Source organism: Neolamprologus brichardi, chromosome 5, assembly GCF_056152115.1.
Source record: "Neolamprologus brichardi isolate AB-2024 chromosome 5, ASM5615211v1, whole genome shotgun sequence".
Lineage (NCBI taxonomy): Eukaryota > Metazoa > Chordata > Actinopteri > Cichliformes > Cichlidae > Neolamprologus > Neolamprologus brichardi.
In genome coordinates, this window is record NC_142108.1 from 12,942,342 (window position 1) to 12,962,940 (window position 20,599).

Consider the following 20,599-nt stretch of genomic DNA (forward strand, 5'->3'; position numbering starts at 1 on the left):
TATATTAGTGGCAATGAATACCTGTGTCTGTTAAACAATCACAAATAAATGCCCCCCACTCAAGTTTGTGTTTTCTACTGAATGAAGTATGCTATAAGCTCACAGTTATTAAGCGAAGGAGATGAAATCAATTCCAAAGTCTCCCCAACAGGTTGAAGTGTCTCTGTTTCTAAAGCGATCAGTTTACCTGTGACCTGTGTTAATTTCCTGCCGACTTGAGGATCACTGAACATATTTTCCTCTTCCAAAATGGATGGAAAAAAAAAATACAATTTAAAAAACAAACAAAAAAAAAAACAGCTGAAAATCCACAAACTCTAACTTTCATGGTATTCAACGCCGAGTACTGAGGAGTCCAGCCGTACAGGAACAAACGTTTTATTTTATAATGCAAACTGCAACATATGAATTATATTATTTACCCAAAGGAGCAGGAAAAAGGTCATATACCCGTGGCAAAATAAATCACACAGTCTGTGTTAAATCTAAGTCCAACACATATATCAGCCTCAGCCATAAAGGGAAAATCCACCCAAAAAACAACATGTACATTCCTTTGATGTCGGACAGTTCATTCTTACTTTGTGGCTTTAATTGAGTCTCACCCAACAGCAGGAATATGGGATCCAGGACTTTTACTTTCCTCTGCAGACATCGCAGAAGGAAAACCTGACTTTATATCAAAGTCAGTGGTTCGTGAAAGGATCGTTGATCCATTTCGGTTTTGACGTGTACACAAATTTGAAGTGAACTGTGTATCATAGGGTCATAAAGTGAATTCTTCAGGGTTTTTGCTTTAGGAAGGCATTTTATCAAAGTTTTTCTACGCACAAATATAGCTCAGGTGAAAACTGAACCTTCAATTAATCTGTTCAGCTATTGCTTAGATAAATAATATTTACTCTACAAGAAAAAAAAGATAAGGTTCACATTGTTCAGATGCATGTAAAAGAAAAACAAACGGTTCTAAAATGCCAAACTGACATTTTTTGGTTGAAAAATCCCTGCGCTGTTGGTTCTTGAAACATGTTACCACATCTGCATTGAGTCTTGGAAAGTTTCAGAAAGGATTAGTTGACTGGCTGAAAACCCAGCCATGTGACAAACAAAACAAAACAGTGACAGAAGTCTTTAGTAACTCTGGGGAAAAAGAAGTAGCACCATGTTCACTGAGGGCAAGCCAGAAGGTAAAGGGGAGAAGCCGCAGGACACACAGAGTTCAGGTGTGCACTTAAGTGCTGCAGCATCTGCAGTAAATCTGCTCATCCTTCAACATGACTTTTTGGTCTTTATTCTGCTCTGCTGTATTCTGGCTGTGTGCAGCTTATGCAAACATAATCCTCCTTCTCCGCACGCTCAGCAGACAGGCCGACACAGATCTGGTGAAACCATTGATTGCAGTTGCCGTCACACTGGACCCAGTTTACCTAAAAATGACAAGACGAGATAAAATAAATTTTCACTTTGTACACTTAAACTTCAGCTATACAGGCACATAAGTTAGTGATCCGTATTTACATAAGTTGGTGTAAATGCAGCAGACTAATGAAATTCACCTCATCACCCTCTGGCTCTCTGCACCACGGTGCAGCACACAGCGAGTAGTCCTCTTCTGAATCTGAAAGAGCAGGGTCAGACGACGTGTGCGTGGGTGAACCGCTTCTCTTCGATTCTTCGCTCCTTTCTTTGCTTCTCTTGGGCTTTTTCTTGCGACACTTCTTGGCCTTCTCGCTGTGCTGAGAATCGGAGCTGTCCTTACGTCGCTTGGTCCGCTTGCTCTGACTCTTCACGGCCTCCTTTTTCAGGCTCGACACGCCATTCTAAGCACAACATACGGAAAGTGGACTTAATAAACAAGAGCATTATGGCATAATGCATTTGGTGTGACACTTAGTAGGAGCTGTTACCTTGTGTTGAGGGCTCCCTTTTGGAGACTTCTGGTCCTGTTCTGTGCTGTTCCCACAGGGAGGGCTCTGTGAGGGCAGGGGGACCAGTTTGTAGAGTAGATATCTGTACAGCTGCTCAGTCTCAGGCAGAGTGACCTGCAGCAGGAATCCCTCCACCATCAGCTCCTCCAGCTCAGGATTAAGTCCTGTGATAAATTGAAACAAAATGAGCATCAGAGTTGCTCTGAAAAGTCAAACTGCACAGAGTGCTTAAATGAAAAAGCTTTGACACTTACCGTGGAGCGGAATAGACTTGTGCTCTGTATAAAAAGCTGACCCATTTTTTTCCTGAGGCAAATGTGAAGACTCTCTAGGTCCAACTCTCACCTGAAACAATTAAAAACGCCATCAGGGACTGTAAATGCTCAGTGTCTAGTGTTTCCATGATGGTGTCTAGAAAACGGGACCCCCGATGGTGAATCACAATAATTCAGACCACAAACGCTTAACTTAAATGAACAATGTTTACAAAATAAAAGCCACTGACCATCTTTGACACGTTCTCGAGTACTCCATCTGCGCAGGCTTGCTGGACTCTGTGCTGCCATCTCACAGTCCTCTCGATGAGGAACCGCAGAGCGTCGCCCTCTGGCAGGCGGACACGAATCCTCTGAAGGGAGGCCAGCAGGGGCAGGACTTTGTCCAAGGGTGGTTTTCTCGACCGCTGGCACAGCGGGCACAGCCAGGCCTGACCGTACTCAAGTTCTGCGGTTGTTGTAACACACCCGCAGTGGAAAATGTCTCGACAGAGCTCGCACTGCATCATGGCTCCTGAGGGAGGCTTTTGGCAAACACAAACAGTAAGTGCACAACAGCTTTCAGCAGGAAGGAGCTTGGACTCGTTTGAAGACCTCAGAGACAGTAAGATCTCCATCTCCCTCTGTCGCACCTCTGCGAGAGTGGTCATCTGTGAGGAGAGAAAATTAGATGAAATTAAAAACTAACCTGAAGCCTAACGCCAATGTCTCTATTAATATATGAACTTTCCCTGATAAGACTTCTAATAAAGGAAATCATATTTTTCCCCCCATTCATTTTCCGAGGAACCCTCCACTCATCGTTACATAGATTTGTGCCTACTAAACCTTGTTTAATGCTAAGTTAACCTACTAAAGGTGACCAAGATAGAGTCAGAGTCACTGCTTCTAATACTAGGTTAAATGGCACATTCATAGACAATATTTACTGACAGAGTAAGGAAGAACAAGTGACTAAATAAAAAAGATCATTTTTTATCTGTTTATAAGTTAAAAAACAAACAAACAAAAAAAAACAGCACTTCTTAGCAAAGGAGGATTCTGGAGTAAAGGAAACTATACAAGAGCTGGTTTTTAGTCCTAACTATACTGAAAAAGTTACCAGAGAAAAAAATAAAATTTGATGCAGCCATACTTACAGCAGAGGCAGAGTCCTTACTCTCAGAGAGAGCTCTCTCTACATCACACAAAGAGTCCAGTTTTGTTAAAGTCTTTTTAATGATCTGTGGAGCTTCTTTCACTTTTTTAGATTTTGACTTCTGATGTGCAGATCCGATGTCACACCTTGGGCAGAGGACCTGAAAACATGATGACAAATTATTAGAGGCGCTTTTCAAGTTCAGGTAATTTGCCACACTTGTAGTTTTGTGATATCTGGCACTAAATTTTCATACTGATGCATAATGATTAAATTGGTCAGCCACATTTGCATACGCATTTACCTCTAGAAGTGAGAAAGGGGAGTTTTTCAATAGGAATGTCTTTGCGGCCGTCTCCTTCCAGCTCTTGACATCACTGACAAGGGCCTCCAGTCGACTGAGCGGGTCGAGCTTCACTGGGATGCCCTCTGCTCTGAGAACCAGCTCAGAGAGAATGTCGAGCACAGGAATACGTCCCCCAAGCTGTAAGCACAGACAAGATTAATAATTCAGTTTCACCCATTGCTCAAACTAAAGTGCTGAAAGCATAAAGTATGATTTTTACCTGCAGTGTTTCAGCTTCATGGAGCCATTTTTTGGCCTTGGTGACGACATCCTTCAGCTGCAGACAGTTGGGCAGATAAGCAGGGATGTTTTCTACTTCCTGCAGAGCAGCTACAAGGGTTTCTATGCCCTGATATGGCCTGTGAAGAGGCGTCAGGGTTAGAAAACAGTGTAGATGTTTAGGTTTTATACAAGTGATAAAGAAATAAAATAGACATTTCTAAAAATGAAAGACCATAAGCTCATTTGTAGTATTTGGTTTATGTTTATCTATTAATGGGTTAAGCCAGTGGTTCCCAAACTTTTTTTTGCTAGGCCCCCCTTTGTTTTACAAGAAAAATGTTTGCCCGCCTGTCACAGCACCATAATCCACTTTTATCCACCACGACCCAGCTCTACAGATGTGGCACATTTCACTCTGTCTGAAGTTTTCAGCTCGTTTTACACTTTCACACGACACAAAATGTGAATTTTACTGCATTTTCATAAAGTTCATTAGTTGCAATAACCTTGGATTTTCTTCATTTCTGCCTTCTGTCATCACGATGTGAGCATGAAAGAAGATGTGAACCATCATATCCTCACCTGGCCTCCAGGAGACTGAGCACTCGCTCCTCCCACTGCTCTGACACGGTCAGCAACTCCTGCAGACGAGCCATGGCCCTCTCCACAGAGCTGTGAGGGGCCAGGCCCACACCCTGGTCTATCAGCCTCCTCATCGTGTCCAGACACAAGCTGTCCGGCCGACTGCTGGCTTGCTGAACGGTCTCCAACCATCGAGCCTGCTCCAGTCTCTCTCTGAGAAGGGGTAGCTGCGGCAGCTCCACGTCCAGGCCCAGACTCACATCCAGCAGGTCCTGCAGTTCCAGCGCGCTGGGTGACTCATCAGAAAGGAGGCGTTCACTGCGCTGCTGGAAGTCATCCACCCGAGTCAAAAGGTCCTGGAGATCACATCCAACAGGTATGACATTGCAATATTACCTCGGCCACACCTTACAAATCTAAAGTCTAGAGATACTGCCAAACCTTGGACACATAAGGACTGAAGTTGAAGCAATTTTCTCAAGAGACTAATAGCTTGGAATAATTAAATTTATACAATTAAAAATTGTATTTACTTTTTAAATAAACAAACCTTCAGTAAAGGAGCCTGTCGGATGTTACATGGCAGGCTGTCCAGTTGTTTGACAAATGACCTCAGCTCCTCCACAGTTAACTCATTCTGGCTTTGGGACTTACCTCCCCCAGAGCGGTACCTGAAACACAGATTCAAACTGATTTACACACCACTTAGCACTTTGACTGGCAAGAAAAGAAAAGAAAAGAAAAGAAAGAAAACACCACGAGCAGATGAGCTCAACAACAGCAATTTGCATAAATGTGAGTAAGCTCACGCTAGCACAAACTGGAAATCTGTCCCACAAAACAGGTTGTTCCAGAAAATAACAAGAACATGACATAATTGTGTAATATCTTGTGTGACCTTATATGAAACTGAATCAACATGGCCGTTTCACGGCAATAAAGATGGAGCCACGAGTAGCGTGGAACATTTCAAATCAGATTTCAGTACCTCGTCTGCCTCTTCCCGTTGAGAAGCTGCTGTGCCGTCACAGAAACTTTATCGGCCTCTGAGGCAATTGTACGCAGCTGATCTAGGAGGCTGCTTTGAGGAAACGCCTTTGTTTCCGCTTGCTCTACCAGGATGTGAAGTTCCTCCAACCCTAACCAGGAAAAACAAGAGTTTGTTAGAAGAGTCCAAACTACACGTTAACATTTGAGTAACTCGCTGAGATTACAGAAAGTGCATCACTATGGTGGCACCTTTTTTCTTGGTTCCTTTGTTTTCCACAATGTCCTGGACATTAGACACCCAGTCTTTATATGAATTGGCACGCAGCTTCACAGATGCCATCAATGGGTACAACTCATCCAGTGTAAACTTGTAACTGGACAAAAAAAGAAAAACAAAACTTGGTGAATAAACTGATAATTGCCATGTCAGTTTTCAGCAGAAAGTCATAATTGCCTCTGCCAAACATTGCAAGCTCCAAACCTTGTCTTTATAAAAAAAGGCAGGCTGGCCTTGCACAGCTTAATATTTGTAGGTTGACTAGTAGATGGTGAAAGTATAAAGTTACTTTTTTTGTGAAAAAGTACTTAGTTTTTTATGTTTTTGCTTTCAGGGAAAACTTGCTCCAACTTTTACTTCACGTAACATTTAAAGTAGGCCATACAGCTGAAGCAGACCCCTTGTGACAGTACATGAGAAGAGAAATGAATATGAAAATGAGTATGCAGTGTTCCTCTGATTAATTACTTACTGGAGTGTGAGGTTGATAGGAGGACAAGAGCAGAGGTTCTGGGTGTGGTACAGGCAAACCATCTTGTCAGGACTGCAGGCACAGGTGATGCCAGACAGGTAACAGGTGGTCAGACACTTGAAACACTGCCGCGCCTCGTCTGGGAGCACCTCATAATCAACCTGTCGAGACTGCATCACACCCTGGGGACACAGATTCAGTCGTTAGAGCAGCACAAGAGGCAGAGGAGCCAAATGTGACATATGTGTACCTAAAAAACAAGATCTCTCGAGTGGAAACTTATATTGTAACAAACATCTTCTTTAAAAAATTTAAGTTCTCCCTTATTTCAGTCTGATAGATGAAATCTGTTATTTTGTGCTTCTTTTTGGATGGCTGTAATGTGCATGTTTACAAACACTGGATACTGAGGATGAAGCTGCTCACCTTTTTAGTGATTTTCTCTCGTAGTTCCTTCTCCTGTTGGATCATGATAACCATATCCTCATGCAGAGTGGCGGCCAGGTTGACATCTATCGTGTCTGCTTTAATGGCTATGTTGCAAACCATCTCATCGTGGGAGAAGACACAGTATCTGTTCAGCTGGCGATAGTGAGCCACACAGCCACGGCCAAGGGGCATCTATCAGAAAACATGGAGATCAAGGGGTGTTCAAGAGGAATGAGTCAATCATGTGGCGCCAAAACAGTAATATTAGTAATAAACAAGCTTCTGTTTAGGGTCTAATCCTGGATTAAGCTTAGTGACACAAACTGCAAACTAAGTATAGTATTATGTGATGCAGTACAAACATTTCTTACCCAGTCCATTGTGCAGAAGTTGACCGCTTCAGCAAAGTTGAAACCCTGGTTGAATCCACTGTGGTAAGCTCTGGGGAAAGTGATGACGAACTCACCTGCACACTGGTTGGTGCGATAAATCTACAGGTGAAAATACAAGCAAGAAATGTTCCATGAAGTTGTTTTAAAATGAATTCAAAACAAATGAGTAAGTAAAACAGTTTAAACAATGTTGACATTTAAATCTTTTTAATTTGATTTCCATAATTGTGTGAGAACATCATGTATGCGCAAATTTGTCTTCACTGTTTTTATTTACCGGGACGCCGTTGTTCATCAGCGTGTTGGGATTCATGATGGTGACCAGCTGATGAAGGAGGTCTGGCTGAGACTCAAACAGCTCAGGAGCTAGTTTCTTCATGACCGCTTCGAGGTGCTCTGCAGCATAACCAGGAGCCCCATACCACGTCTTAGGCTCACCCCTGCACATGTGGATAAACCTCTTAGTAACAAAAAAACAATCACAGTAACCCCGCATGTAACACATTTTTATGCATTATAAATAAGTTTCACAATGGAGTGACACACTCCTTTCCGTTTGGTTTTTCCTTGATTTTGAAGTTCAGATGAGATGTGTTTCTAATGTACACATACACACAAAACTGCTTTTAGAGTTAAAAAAAATAAAAAAAATAACAATCCAATCTCCCAAATTAAAAATTATCATCATCACAGTTACACAATAGAGTTAAAAAGTCCACTGTACCAGTGAAGATAGTTTATGGAGTAGCTCCAGTGGTCCTCGATGTGCCAGCAGAAAGAGGAAAAACACATGCCCACGTACAGCCAGGGTACCTTCATGCCACAGATGTCGGCTGTAATGTGAGTCAGCACCGAGGCATCGAGGACCGGCATATTGTTCAAGTTCCAGCCGCTGGTCAGGTAATGCTGCGGGTAAGACACAGGTCTAAATACTCCACTCACTCAGATATAGCCCAGAAAACTTTTAATATGCGACTGCAAACATCAGTCATGCTTATTTTTACTGTTGCCTGCCAGAAATCTAACACCACTTTTTTTGGTGATAATTCAGCTGTAAAAGTTACCATGCTTTGAGAAATTAAAAACATTAATATACATAAAAATATTAATCTTATATAGAGAACTATATTTTTTTTTCTATGGTTTATTGATATTTAATGTTTTAAAGAAAACAAAAAGAGACAAAGCATTTTCAGAGAGAGAAGGCACAATACATTCCCATGACAGACAATTTGTACCTCATCCTCAGGAGAAACTTCAAAATGGCCGTTTCTCACGGGAAAACCACTCCCAAACTCCTTGGAGGCGATGTCTGCTCCATACTCCACAGTCACATCCTCCTCGATGGTACTCACTAGACGCCAGAACTCCTTCTCCACCAGCTCAGTAGGCACCATCTTAATAGAATTAAGAAAAAAATTAATTAAGGATTTATATTAAAGCATTTATAATCATAATGGAATCCAGGGCCGTTTTCCTTGTTTTTTAAAAAACTGATTTATGATGAAAATGGCACTTTTGTGCACTGGAATACTTTCATTTTGTACATCGTTATGGTGTTGCACACAGAGCAGTTAGTAAGAGCCAGTGCAGCCTCTGTTTTGATTGTGCAAGCTGTCACATTTGGAGGTCATTCAATAGTATTAATAAATAAAGTTGTGGGAAAACTAGTTTTACATCACTTCTGGTAAGAAATGTAAGAAATACTCAAAGTTGCTTACAACGCGGTAAAAAAAAAAAAAAAAAAAAAAAAAGTTGGTAAACTGGAGCATATTAAAGAATTTCTTAATTTGTTTTGTTTTCACTTCTGATTATTGTTATTCTATTTCTATCATGGCCTGTATGTGTGCGTTTAAAATTTCTGAATAGTGAAATAAATTTAAATAAATTTATTTCACTTCCCCAACTTATCATAATTGTACTTAGTAATAACTTAATCTAGTATGTGTTTCATATTAGTGCTCATATGTTTGAGCTGAAAAATATGATGAAATTCTCATTTATGTTGATGGTTGGTTAAAAGACATTATTAGAGCATAAACTCATTGGCCAATTCATTAGATAGGTCTGGTCAACTGCTTATTAATGCAGGTGTCTAATTAGCCAATCACATGGCAGCAGCTATCACAAATGAGTATCGCAAATGAGGAAGAAAGGTGATTTAAATGACACTGAACATGTGTGGTTGTAGGTGCCAGTCTGGCTGGTTTAAGGATTTCAAAAACTGCTGATATGCTGAAATTTTCCCCACAAAACCACCTCTGTTTATAGAGAATGGTTTGAAAAAGAGGAATTATTCAGTGAGTGTCCATTTAGCCCATTTTTGTTGTATATAGAGAACCTTCACGCTTACATTTCTAAACTATTAAGCTGCTAACATCAATAAACAGAAACAAGAAACTGGAACTTAAAGACTTTACTTTTGACTAAAATGAACTGCAAGCATCAACAAAACAGACTAAAGGCTACTCAGTGTATGTGTGATGAAAACTCACATGAACTGGCATATTGAAATAATCAGACTTGAAGGAGTCAGCCATGTCTCCAAAAGTTTGGAGGGTGTAGCTCCTGCTGGCCTGCTCAAAGCCAAATGCAACAGCTGGTTTGCCACATTCCTGTCAAAACCAAAAGATGGTATATGAAGTTAAAACAAGCCACTTGGGATTATACTATAATTGTACATGTCAGATGGGAGACTACACTCCAGTTCACGGTGACTTGAGCTTCCTGAGGGGGCAGGAGGTATAGCTCACCTCAACCAGGCACCTGGGGCATCTCCAGTCGCCTCTGGGAACATCGTGGAGCGGAGGGATGAGACAGAAGATGTGATAGCTGTCATCGCAGCCGTCGCATAATAGCAGGCGGTCCTCAGCGCTTCCACTGCCACACACCAGACACATGTAGTGGTCCACCTGATGAGACAGAACACTTATGAGGATGTACTGTGTACAAAATAGATCCAAGTTTGAATCATGTAACAAAACAAAGTAGTTGGGCAATAAATTTAGTACATAGGGAAACATTTACTTTATTCACCGGAGGTTTGATAATTTTATCTAATACAGTTTCTTCATATTCAGTTGTATCCTTGTGATCAATGGGCTCCTTTTTCACCTCAGTGACTGCCATTCTCACTGAAAGACAAGGACGAACATTGATTGGAGGCTTCAGGAGTCCCCAATAACACTCAGACCCATTACACAAACCATTTATTTCTATTTAGAAATCTATCAGTACAGGTCAGGTTTATTTTTCTTACCAGGTTCTGGTTTGGCAACAAATGTTCCCATCCTCCTCCTCAGGTTGGGACGAGTCTCACAAACTTCTCTGGGTTCACTTTTGACATAGCCCCTCTGCAGTGATAGCGAGAGTCAGAAACAGAGTCAGCTGTACTTTTAAAACTAATGTGGGAATATAACTAGTAAAATGCTGTCATAATGACAAGACATAGAAACATCTTGTTTTATAGCTGAAACACAAGCCTGTCAAGACAAATGCACAAAACTTTATTTTTAAAAAATTAATAATGAATTAAAAAAAAAACAAACGCATGCAGCAGAGAGTCATTAAGAATGCTGCACACTGGAACAATGCCCACTACTCATGCGTCAGCTAAGCCTTCCTGCAGTTCTTCTGCAGTCAACAGGGAGTTGTGTTTTGCCTAAATGCCCAGCAGACATGTGGTTTTCTGGTTCCTGCTGTTTTGCTGCAACTTTCACTGTTCCTTTAGCCTCCATTACAGTCAGTGTAAACTACCTTTTTATAGCCTTCGCCTGCTTCAAAGGCATCAATTAGCTTCGCTGGAGATCAGATGGTTAAAGGAGGCCATAGTTGTTTAAAGTAACCACAAATCTGGAGAACAAACTCTACTGCCAGCAGCCAGTAGCAATTATTGACCTGACCTTATAGGTGAAAATGAGTTAATCAAAGCCTAACAATTAAATAGAGTTTTAAGAATTTCAGAGTAAAATCATAACACAAAGAAGTTATGATTCAGAGGGAAATGTCAAAGATGACAGACAGACTCACCTCAGATCTCATTCGTTTGGCTCGGCGAGCAATGCTGCAGGTCTCCTGGGGCTGGACAGATTGGCGCTGCGGCAGGTCGTGAGGGGTGTACTCCTTATCTTTAGTGTCGTTGGTCAAGGTGGCTGCCTGTAGGAAGAAGTGAATGACACCAAATTAAAAAGTCAAAATTTTACCGCTGTGGTGCTTCTATTTAAAGACATCAAACAAGAAATGTCAATCAGAGTGTAGATCTGTCAACAGATCTCATAGTTTAAGTCAAACTTGCAAGATACCTGCATCTAAATTTGTTGCCAGTGAATTTTTACTGTCAGTTTTAACTTTTAGGAATTTGTGTTGGATAAAATCAGTCTTTCTTACACTGGAAAAGTCACTCTGAGAACACCTTATTTTGGTGTGTGCATAGTGGAAGGTCATAAAACACTTGAATTTACATGGTGGAAACTTTTACAATAAAAGCACATCAAGCGCAAATAAAATTCCTTCATACTCATTTGCTTTCAAGACACTGTCAAGAGACTGAAGTGCACTGTTTTTGGTGTGTACTGGATGAAGGTTAAGCAACATTACTACATGCTTTGTAGTCCTGAGATCTGTACTACAAGGCCAATTTAACATAACCAGGATGTCCTGTCTGTTATCTGGTTTCACTTACCCTAAGATCAACAATCAGGTTACGTGGTCACATGAAGCTGAGCGCATAACTCAGTAAGTATAACCCAGGGTTTCACAATCTAGCTACCAGCACATTAACATGAAAGAGGTGACATTAATGGCATCTGACCAGTAACAAACATGGACAGGTCCACTGGCTGAATGGTTGGCTTTACAAAGAAAGCTAAATCTATTAGGAAAATATGAAGAAAAACATAAAACAGGCTTAAAGTATATTACAAATAAGCGGTACGAATGTCTGTAACAGGATAAGCACTGAAAAGGACTGTATTAATGTGTGTGCACTTTAAGCTCTTTGGCCAGTGAGACTGGAAAAGGTCTACTACATTAAAGTTTAGCCTATTTAAAACCAGGAAGGAAAGCTGGCAAAAATGCTGACACTGCAAGTTAACAACCTTCTTAGTATCACAGCTGTATTATTAAGACGTGGGAGTGTCTGACAGATAATATAATTGTTGTTCCATTAAATTAATGTTTAGATGTGCTTATGATAGTTTTCCTTTTCAATCCATCAGCTGCAGTGGTATTTGACAATATGAGTGTAAGGATTAAATATAAAGACATTGTTCACATGTAGAATTACTCTACTTGCAAATTTTATATAAGGTCAACAAGCACAAATAGGTGCCCTATTCTTTAGACCATCCACACTGACATCCGTGTGGAATCTTCTGGGAATGGTGACGCTATTTTCCAGAGATTTGATCAGTCACTAAGTGTAGATTTCACACCTGCTGACCTCTAAACTAGAACATGGCTTACTCAGGAGGCAGTTAGGTCTGCAGTATAAGTTACCATGAAGATATACTCCAGCAAGAATTGAACTGCTATTGCAATTTTGTAAACCCAGGGTTAACCCTGGAGTTACTTTCACATGCCTGCTTTGTACTACAGACCTCTGGTTGTTCTAACCTCTGAAGCACAAAATAAATAAATAAATTAAAAAAAAATAAAAATCACAAAATAAACCCCCCGTTACTCTTTGATAACTGTGCACAGTATCACTGTGGGTGAGAAGACTCAATAAGACACTAAAGTGCTTAAGACCAGGCTGTTGTTTCCATCATATTCCACATTTACTCCATTAAAATAATTATTTTTCTGTCATTATAATCCAACCAATAATTTCATGTGCATTTAGCCTGCAAACAAGCAGTCCCCGGTCATTGCTCCTGAGTTCATCTCCTGTGTACATCTTGGAAGAAACTAATGGATTGCAGAGTCTTCCAATAAACATCCAGCCAGCTGTGAACCAGACTGCCTACTGTTACTCTGTAAAAAGAAAACAGGTGAGAGTACGTACAGGGAGATTGGCTCCAGTCTGGAAAAGGTTATATGGGTAGAGGATTCGCTCATAGTGTGCCCGCAGATGGGAGCCAATAGCCTTTCCTGGAGCAAAGCCCATCTTGACGGAAATCTTAGTCCAGCGGCGTTCTCTGCAGACTGCATCAAAACCACCCTCTTCGTTCACCAACTTGCGTGAAATAAGTGAAATAATAAATTAAATATCAAGTAAGGCAAGTTCACTGGTGTAGAAAGCTGATGTACTGACAAGTGACAAATTAAAAAATAAATAAATAAATAAATAAATAATGGACATGAATTGTCTTAGTAGGAAAATCATTTTCCAAGTCTCTGCTCCCAGCTGGGGTGCAGGTTTTTCCCAGCTCAGATTGGAGTCTAAGCCACTATTGAGGGGGTTACTTTCACCAGGACAAGTGAAACCAAACAATCTTAGTTAAATCAGGGGTTCTGGTTTGGGGGCCAGGGACCCCTTACAGGGGTTTAAAAAAAATTTTTAAGAACCCCTTTACAATCCTCATGCTGATAAAACTCTGGTTGCTTTGTGATGAGATGCCGCTTTAGGTTAGCTGGCTTCATTTGCTAACACTCAAAGACAAACAACACATTTTGGTCTTCCATTGCCATTCTCGATAAAGCCAAGATCGAGGTAAATGTTGTCATACTTTCTAATTTTAGCTGGTTTGGCTTTTGCATTACTTAGTAATGTGAACTGACTTAAATATTTTTCCATTGTGCTAATTAGCTCAACCGCAGATGATGCATTTACGTGCCACTACATGCCAGGTACCATAATGTGTTAATGTAATTACCCAATCTATGGCTCACAAACCCTAGTTTGAGGCCACTGAGCTAAATGATCCCCCCCCCCCCGCCCCTCCTCTTATACTTAGCCTCACAGCTCCTCACTGTAGTACTTAAAGGTTCAGGTTTTTCCTTTAATTTGTCACCCATCTGCTGATTCACAAGTCATAAAAATCAATCGTAATTCAGTTGTAACGTATTTATGATCACCCTCTTAGATTCATAACTGTAGCGCTAGTGGGGATTTTCACACCTTATTCAGTTGGTACAGATCCAGAATCTTTCTTTCCACTTGAGGAATTTTCAGTTTGCATCCTTGTAGCTCCCAGAATTTTGCTATTTGATCCAGGAAGTTGAGTTTAACTCTGGTCTGAGCCTTAAGGAAAAAAGAGAAATTGTTTAGCTCCTCAAACAATAAGCATTGGAGTTGTAAGAAAATAATCTGAGAAGTACTAAGTGCTCCAAAAAGAACAGTACAAAAAATAAAGAAATAAAATGACTGAGTTACTATCTTTCTGCATTCTCTCCTACTAGTATTAACATTTTTTAAAAGACAGAAATATGTCTGCAGTCTTTTCACGGCTCACTATGACATGATAGTGAATCAGATATTTTGACGATGCGGCCATTTTTTAAAAAAATTTTTTTGAAGGACAATGAACAAAAGCACAGCGAGTGAGGAAATACCTGAATACAAGAGATGAGCAAAACTGGATTTTGTAAATATATAAAGATGACAAATGTACCTCAAGCTCATTGAGCCGTTGTATTCGCGGTGTGAATTTAAGTCTGTCGACATCACAAGCAAACGGTGGCTGCCAATCCTGAAATGAGTAAAGGAAAAACAAAAAACAAAATAAAAAGACAGAACATTTTAAGCAAGATTAGACTAAAGCTGTGACGATTAGACTCACTGAAACCTGCTTTTGTTTGCAGATTTTTCAGTTTCAGCTGTATCATCGTATACAGCAAGATTCCAAGTCTACTTGCAGTAATCATCATCATTACACTCAAATGAACCAACGTAGAGGAAAAAGCTGATGTTACCAAATTAATTAGGCTTTAGTCTTTATACCCATCTGAGCTCCAAGTAAATACTTAAATTTTAATACCTGAAAATAAGATGCGAGTACTGCAGCTTGGCACATAAGAATGAGGCAAAGACAATGGCATAATGAGAAACAGTAAGCCATTGTTTCAGAAAAGTCAACATTTTAATGCTATTAAATATAATGAGTGTAAATATGACAAAAAGGTAGTAAATTTGTTAAACATAGGTTTGCTTTATTTCTGCTAATTAGTTATATTTAACAGAACCTGTCCCCACTTTCACTTAAAAACAAAAACTTCACTTCGATGTCTAACCGCATGCGAAGCAACTGAGCAAAACAACTGTCTTACAAACTAAAACACTAACCATGCTATACTGCACAACTTCCTGTACGACTAGTTGTAAGTGCAAGTTCAAGATTCAGGAAAATGATCTCAATTTTGTACAGTTCAATGTGTGATACAAAACAGTGTTATTAAAACAGTGTTATTATAACTGTGTTATTCTCACATGTTATCAAACCGATAATGGTAAATGCTGTCATACAGTTAAAGGACAGTCTCAACTGCTTCCTAAGAACAAAGAACAGTAAAAAAAAAGAAAAAAAAAAGAAAAAAGTTTATTGTGGAGATAAGCTTTTCAGGTTTCACATTTGTTCTTCTATAGCGTAACAAGCACTCATAAAAACAACTATACAGAAACCTCCCAATAAATGTGCAGCCACAGCTTCTCTCAGTTATTTGTTGTTGCATTGTGCCTTTTATTATTGACTAATGTTTAGTCGATACAGTTTCCACATTGTGAACATGTATCCATGAAACTTTCTGTGCCTAAAGTGACGTCTTCCAATGTACTGTTTTGTCTATTCTGGAGTCAAAAAGGCCAAAATGTTCAGTCTGTGGGATTCTTAGAGTCAGAACATGAAGCATTCGGGTAGAAAATTAGCATTGTTATTCAAACTAAACAAAACATGCAGGTTACATTTTCTTTAATGTTTCAATGGCATTGTTAGTCTAAATATTATTAATACCGATGGAAAATAGATGAACAGATGCTGTAAACAGCTTGTGTTCTCAATGTGTATAACATGTTTGCACTGTAGGATCTAATATCAATAGATTATGATTTTGTAACTTTTAGTCATTTGTGATAACATCCTAACCTGTGATAAGTATACAAAAAGGGGAGCCATTTTTACTTAAAAAAAAACCAAACAAACCAGGTCTGTTTTCTCTTTTAAGACGACTACATTTACATGCCAAACCAACTGAAACAGTACTGTAATGAAAAGGAAATGTGGCAAATTTACATATACAGGCTGATAATGAGACCTGCAAATTAGTCTAACGCTCCTGATGTGTTTCAATCTTCAACTATCGCAACATTTCTTAAAAATGAACACAAACACTTACTGTTAAAGCTGACTGCCTACTGTGTGCAGCGTTACCAGAGGCTCTTTAAAATGTCAGAGTCAAGATTTACTGGGCCTGGACAATGAGTGAAATGCTGGCCAGAGAATAGATAACAACAGCTGCATTAACACCACCTTATTGTTGGATTAGTCTAACAAATGTTGTGGGACCAAAGCAAAACAATCATTTTTGAAAACAAATAGAAATGTGCTCTGTTTTACTGACCATCCTCCACAAGTCTGACCATGGTAGTTAAGACTGCAAGCACAAATTTTGGTCTCTACATGACTCAGGCCCTCCAATCTCAATCCAAAATGACAAATACAATTGTGAGAAATTAACCACAAACAGGCCTGGCAATGTCCCCGAAAATCATCTGCATGTGCGCTACTAACCTCTATAGTCAAAATGTGAGCCATGTAAAACCCTGAAGGAAACTCTACCTGTATACCGTGCACCAAATAAAAATCACTGATCGAAAACAGGTTGTGGTGCAGTGTTTACTTCCTTTTTCAAACATTGTCTGAACCGTTTGTACATGGGAAAGGGTTAAAAGAGAATAATGAAACAAAGAAACAGGGCTCTCAAATAAGAGCCAATCTATAATCTCTGGATTGTATACACCATTTGCACACACAATTTGCAGACAAAAAATAAAACTCCAGGATCTCTCTCTTTAGAGATAGATAGAAATAACAGTTTTTAAAAAACACATTAAAATTACAAACTTATAAATTTGTCCTGGTAAAAAACTCAGCTCAAGAGCCCAGTTTCCATCTCTTCAAGGATTTAAGATTATTTATTGGTCTGTCTGAGCCACATTTTGATCCAAACATTCCAGAATAAACTGCTGGTGCTGACTTATAATTGTGAAATGTAAATCCTAGTTTAGACAGCACAAATAGATCTCGAATATCAATCCAACTACTATCAGCAGCTAATCTTTGCTCACATTTACCCCACTGGCTTCTTTTGTTTACATGAGCTGTGCATTTCAGCCATTTACCCAGCAAACACTGAAAGCAGTCACCCCACCCATCCGCTTTTGATGACAATTCAATCCCTTGTACTCATACCCAACGGGTTAAAGTGTGCAAAATAAGCTTTTTTTTCTCCTTTTTTCATGCTTCCTGATTTCTGCTTTAGACGCATGGCACACATGTTAAAACATTTCCACCCATGTCAAGGACCTTGCAAAAAATAAATATACATTTTATCTTTTTAAGTTGACATAGAGAATACCTGGAAAAAAATTACGTCAGGCATATTAAAAAAATAATAAATCTGTTCAATCTACCCTTTTAACGCATGGACACACCCTTGAATAAAATATATGCCCACTACTGTCACATGTCTCAGAAATAAGGTCAATGGGACATTATTTTTTGCATTATGTTAGCTCTAAGATATTTAAGGGGGGAAAACGCCATTTTATTGTCAGTATTTCCTTACAGACTTTGATATTTGACCCCTGAGACGTTAGAGAGGTGTGGATTACGCCAGACTAATCGTCCAATTAGAATTATTATTAAAAAATAGCCCTGGATTTGCTTCCATAATAGCGAAATAAAGATTAGCCTGCAAGTATAAAACTATCTGGTTAATAAACTAACGCTAGTAGCAGTCGGGAATAACCGTAATTTGCGTGGATAAAGTTGATAAAACTACGATGAAAGAGAGAAACAGTGTCCCCCACTGAGTGCCGTGTTTCTACGACCCTTTTCTCCATAAACAGTTGGCCACCGAGCACGTACGTTTGCCAGCGTGAGATGTCAGAAAACTGCGGCTTTAAACGGGCCCCGACTGATGCTAGTCAGGTTAATTCACCCTGTCTAAATCCGTCAAATCCTGCTCAGATACTTGGACTTTACATTTAACCAAGTGCGCAGAAATGGTTGTTAAATTATTAGTAGGTCAAGTCTAGGCGAGCCATTTCCGTGCGCAGACTCCAGGAAGCACTTCATTCTGCGCTAACGTAAACAATTTGCATCATATTTTGCGTACAGGCAAACTTTTGCGTTTGAATTATTTTTTTATAGCGCTCTTTAAGTTGGGCGACCCTCTATCATGAATCCAGGTCTGGTTTGTTTTTACGACTAAGCCCGACCAGGACACAGGTTTCCTCTTGAATGGCATGTGTCTGAGAGCTTCCCATTGCCGTTACAAACACAACACAGTCCAGCTCGGGCTAGCTCACTATTCTTACTCGCAGGCGCAATCCGCCATGTTGAAACCTGTCTTAAAAACACAACTTTGCCTTCTAAATTAGCCACAGCGGCAGAGACCAGCACACCGTGCAAACACCACGAATAATTGTAAAAAATAAAAGAATTACTCACCGGCGGTGGTCGGATCTTGCAGATACCAGTTTTCTCTGCAATTGGTCGTATTTTGTTGATGTACGCAAAAGGGTCGGCAAATTCCTCCCAGCTGGGCTCAAAAACAGGGCACTCGGGAGGAGGAATGAACTCATTCACCTGCGGCTGAGTCATCGTTGCATCTTCGTTATGACTCCAGCTGAAATATTTTTTAAAAAGGGGGGTTCCAAGCCGTCTGTGCTTGCTTTGATCTCCAGTCTTTCAGTTCATGTCCACTCTCCACTCATTGAACTCAAAGACGAATTATCTAGTTGGAGACGAGCTCTGACAGCGAGGGGACGTACACGTCCGCTTCGACAAGTAGACACCCACGAATTATTTAGGCTAACGTCATTTTTGCGCCGTTTTCGTGCGCAAACACGCACTTTTGTTACCGAGATAGAAGTAAAAAACGGACTGTGTCTAAATTGACATTTTATTACACCAATTTAAGGTGTGCTTTCGTAACACAAAGGACTTACATGGCTGCAAATCTGTGGTACGATGGAGTAACTTTATTTTAGTTTTCACAGCGTTTTTAAAAATATACTGTAGTTAATACTTTAGTAGCGAACAGTTTAGGACTATATAGCTTATTGGTTCAGTGGTTTCCTCACAGATGATTGCTCCCTTGTTGGGTGCGTTTGGTTATTTCACCCTGTGGTGAGACAATGCTCCTGTTCTCCCCTTCTCAAATAAAGACAGAAGCCTCACTCCGCCCGGCTAAGGCGAAAGACTAGCAGACATTACCCGGTGTTTACTAATCGAACTCACCTTGAAGATCTTTGCGCGCTGACCGGCACTTTGTTTTTAAATGGTCTAGAGAAGCTCGTTGATTGGCAGAGAGGAGTCATATGTTGATAGTTCAGCCGTTTGTGTTTTTAAAATAAACATTTTCATTTGTTTGACGCCAAATGTATAATAACAATAATAATTATACGATATATTATTTTTATGCTATCGATAGCTTGTTGGGTGTGCTACAATTGCTGTAAACATCTAACTTCACAAAGAGTAGCTTTTGGCTCTGAAAGGCTACTCTTTGTGCCAAAAACTGACCACCACCACCCAAAAAACAACAACAACAACCCGAAAAGTTTTTTGTCTTCAGTTTTTGGCATATTTGTCACACTTGCATGTTTCCGATCAACAAAAACAAATCTTAGTGATAGTCAAAGATAACCTGTGTAAATACAAAATGTAGTTTTTAAATGATTGTTTCATTTATTAAGAGAGAAAGGCTATCTTAACTTGGGGGACTCTATGTGGAAAAGTAATTGCTCTCTAAACCCCATAATTGGGTTTGGCAATAATCTTTCACACTGCTGTAGAGGAATTTTGTCTCACTCTTCTTTTCAGCCACATTGGAAGGTTTTCCAGGATTAACAGCCTGTTTAAGATCATGACAAAGCATTTCAATCGGCTTCAAGACCTCTTTAACTACACCAAAAGCTTTTTGGGAGGGTAGTCAAAGAGGTCTAATTTAGAGGTGGACTCGCTGGTGTGTTTCGGATGATTGTCCTGTTGAGTAACATGAGTGAGTTCGAGTTTCAGGGCTTGACATTCTCCTTTGGGTACATAGCTCACGGTACCACCACCATGTTTGACTGTTGTTATGAAATGCTATGTTAGTTTTACACCAGATGTAACAGGACTCAAACCTTTTGAAAGGTTTAACTTTTGTCTTATCAGTCCACAGAATATTATCCCCAAAGTCTTGGTATTTTGGCAAATATGTCGTTGAATTATTGTTGAATCATGAACTCTGACCAAAGCTGAGGGAAGTGAAGCCTGCGGTTCTTTAAACGTTGTTCTGGGTTCTCTTGTGACTTCCTGGAGGAGTCATTAATGCGCTCTTGGAGTCATTTTGGTGGGCCGGTCACCCCTGGGAAGGTTTAACAGTGTCCCAAGTTTTCCTCTG

General features: G+C 39.9%; 1 protein-coding gene across 2 annotated transcripts; it reads right to left on the bottom strand.

The window, feature by feature from the left end:
- Positions 1-368: 368 nt before the first annotated feature.
- kdm5ba (lysine demethylase 5Ba) lies at positions 369-19,340 on the bottom strand. Of its 2 annotated transcripts, none has more exons than XM_006784344.3 (27): positions 18,661-19,340; positions 14,605-14,682; positions 14,112-14,234; positions 13,056-13,226; positions 11,081-11,206; positions 10,311-10,404; positions 10,088-10,185; positions 9,805-9,963; positions 9,547-9,666; positions 8,290-8,448; positions 7,776-7,957; positions 7,329-7,491; positions 7,031-7,150; positions 6,657-6,851; positions 6,231-6,412; positions 5,731-5,855; positions 5,480-5,630; positions 5,042-5,162; positions 4,492-4,847; positions 3,908-4,046; positions 3,646-3,825; positions 3,343-3,501; positions 2,434-2,853; positions 2,183-2,273; positions 1,908-2,092; positions 1,557-1,820; positions 369-1,427 (listed from the first exon to the last, which is right to left on the bottom strand). In XM_006784344.3, the coding sequence occupies exons 1-27, from the start codon at positions 18,811-18,813 to the stop codon at positions 1,290-1,292; spliced, it is 4,452 nt and encodes a 1,483-aa protein (XP_006784407.2). In that variant the 5' UTR covers positions 18,814-19,340; the 3' UTR covers positions 369-1,289. The 2 variants fall into 2 exon arrangements, with proteins under 2 accessions (XP_006784407.2, XP_006784406.2); XM_006784343.3 differs by having other exon boundaries at positions 10,079-10,185; positions 18,661-19,336.
- Between the last annotated feature and the right edge of the window lie 1,259 nt (positions 19,341-20,599).

Coding starts and splice junctions, on each gene's coding strand:
- kdm5ba (XM_006784343.3), bottom strand. CDS start 18,813: ATGACTCAGCCGCAGGTGAATGAGTTCATTCCTCCTCCCGAGTGCCCT. Junction 11,207..13,055: donor AGACTGGAGCCAATCTCCCT/GTACGTACTCTC, acceptor TTCTTCCTACAG/GCAGCCACCTTGACCAACGA. Junction 5,631..5,730: donor CAAAGGAACCAAGAAAAAAG/GTGCCACCATAG, acceptor TTTCCTGGTTAG/GGTTGGAGGAACTTCACATC.